Raw genomic sequence first — 2,063 nt, 5'->3', positions numbered from 1 at the left:
TCAAACTAAATAAGTATGAACTGGCAGTTGATGGATTTAACTGGGAACTATGGTGTCGCTACGATTCATTGCCAAAAGCCTGGGTTGATCTGCGTGATGTCACTGCTCCAGTAAAGTAAGTCTGAGTGGGCTCAGGGAACTTGAGGAGCACATGGGAAGGCAGGAGAGAGCTGGGTGGGTTTTGTTTACCTTTGGTGGTGGTAATAGCGGTGAGGTGGGAGGAGTGGAGGGGATGGGGCGAAAAATAAGGGATAGAAGGAAAAAACCCAGTGAGTTGCTTCCTGGTAAATCACAGACACTTTGGGCTTTTTAGGGGCTTTCAAGCAAAAATCAAGCAAAATATTTAATGCTTTAAAAAAACATTTGGGCCATTACAAGCATTATCAGGCTGTGAAGTAGGGACACCAAGATTAAAAAGATGTAATTTCATTATAGTTTGAGAAGGGTTATGACAGCACAGTAGGCAAGGGAAAGCTACACACACTTAGCCCAGCCTAAGGGTATAGGGAAGGCCTTTAGGATAAGCAGAGACTTAGGCCACAGCATCAGTGGGCTTCCCACCCCTCACCTTCACTCTAACCTGTTCCTTACTGAGGGATTAGTAACTCTCTTGTTGTGTTCTCTACAGGAGTCCTTCCATCATGGGCATCCTGGCTGCCAACAGGATCTTCTTGGGAGAGATCGGGTCTCTGGATGGTGGGATGTTGACCTATGGAGGAGAGAATGTAGAACTTAGCCTGAGAGTGGGTACATTTTTCTTCTCTTTATAGGACAAAGCAGAAGGGGAAATAACAGGAAGGTAGTAAGATCTCTGGATTCCTAGAACAGACTGAATGTAATTGGCTCAAGAGGTGGACAAATTCTTATGTTTCCAGGTCACTTGGCCAAAAGGGGTAGGCAATAGGAATTCTGGAGTGGAGCTTTCTGGTGTAGGCTTATATAATCACGGAGGTATGGGTGGGAAGGGGTCAAGTTGAGGCTAAGCAGATGTCCCTGTTTGCCCAAGGACTCCAGGCATTTTCCAAGCATCTCCTGGGATAAACCAACTTTGGGGCAGACAGCTCTTTATAAGAACAATCAAAGACAGAGGAAACTGGTGTAAGCAGAGGCACCTGGAAATGCAGATGTGTGGGCAGTCAGCCTGCTTCTGTATGAACAGCTGGAGCCGCTGACACGATGGCATTGAGTCTGTGCTGAGACAGAGTCTAACCCAAGACACATATCAGGGATGGATAATACAGCAGCAAAGTCCTCAAACCAGTTCTAGTTCTGACCGACTTCTGTGTGTCTGGAACAGTACTGGCTATACACTTCAGCAGGGATGCCTCTGGTCTGCCCCTGACAGCTTCCCATGCTTGTTTAGATCAAATGAACAACCTGAATTTTTGTGCCCTGTAAGAGAACTCAGGGTACAAACTAAGAAAACTAGAGAAATTCCAAGTGTAGGCTCATCAGTTAACTATTGTGAAAACATACTGTATAATAAACCATCCTAAACTCAGTGGCTTAAAACAGCAATTGGTTTTCACAGACCTGCAGGCCTGGCTGGGCTTGGATGGGGTGGCTCTGTTTCACATGTGTTTATTCTCAGGCTCAGGTTTGTGGGACAGCAGCTAGGGAAGGAAAGCTCTTCTTAGGGTTCACTAGAGGGCAAGTGGAACCACGCGAGTTCTCTTAAAGCTTGGTTTGGAAGTTAGTACACTATTTCAGAGTATGTCACATAGCCAACCCCAAAGTGGTGTGAAAAATTGGGGCCAATACATGTTTATCACAGCCCTATCTACAGTAGCCCAGAGTTGGAACCAACCTAAATGTCCATCAACAGATGACTGGATAAGGAAAATGTGGTATATCTACTCAATAGAATACTACTCTGCCATAAAAAGGAATGAAATTCTACCATTTGCAGCAGTGTGGATGAACTTAGAGAAAATTATAAGTGAAATAAACCAGGCGCAGAAAGAAAAATACTGCATGTCCTCACTCATAATTGAGAGCTAAAAATAAATAAAAGAAGAAAGAAAGAAAGAAAGAAAGAAAGAAAGAAAGAAAGAAAGAAAGAA

At 44.1% G+C, this 2,063-nt stretch overlaps 1 protein-coding gene across 1 annotated transcript in view; it reads left to right on the top strand.

Annotated features, from left to right (window-relative positions):
- GALNT8 (polypeptide N-acetylgalactosaminyltransferase 8) overlaps nucleotides 1-2,063 on the top strand; it is a 76,122-nt gene that overhangs the window by 55,387 nt on the left and 18,672 nt on the right. The window contains exons 5-6 of the mRNA XM_008576637.1: nucleotides 2-115; nucleotides 629-743. Coding sequence (XP_008574859.1) covers nucleotides 2-115; nucleotides 629-743 — 229 coding nt within the window. The remainder of the gene's footprint in view (nucleotide 1; nucleotides 116-628; nucleotides 744-2,063) is intronic.

The sequence above is a fragment of the Galeopterus variegatus genome, unplaced genomic scaffold (genome assembly GCF_000696425.1).
Source record: "Galeopterus variegatus unplaced genomic scaffold, G_variegatus-3.0.2 Scaffold1379, whole genome shotgun sequence".
NCBI classification, from domain to species: Eukaryota; Metazoa; Chordata; class Mammalia; order Dermoptera; family Cynocephalidae; genus Galeopterus; species Galeopterus variegatus.
Note: the sequence above shows the minus strand (reverse complement) of the source record. Positions and strands in the feature narration are given on the sequence as shown.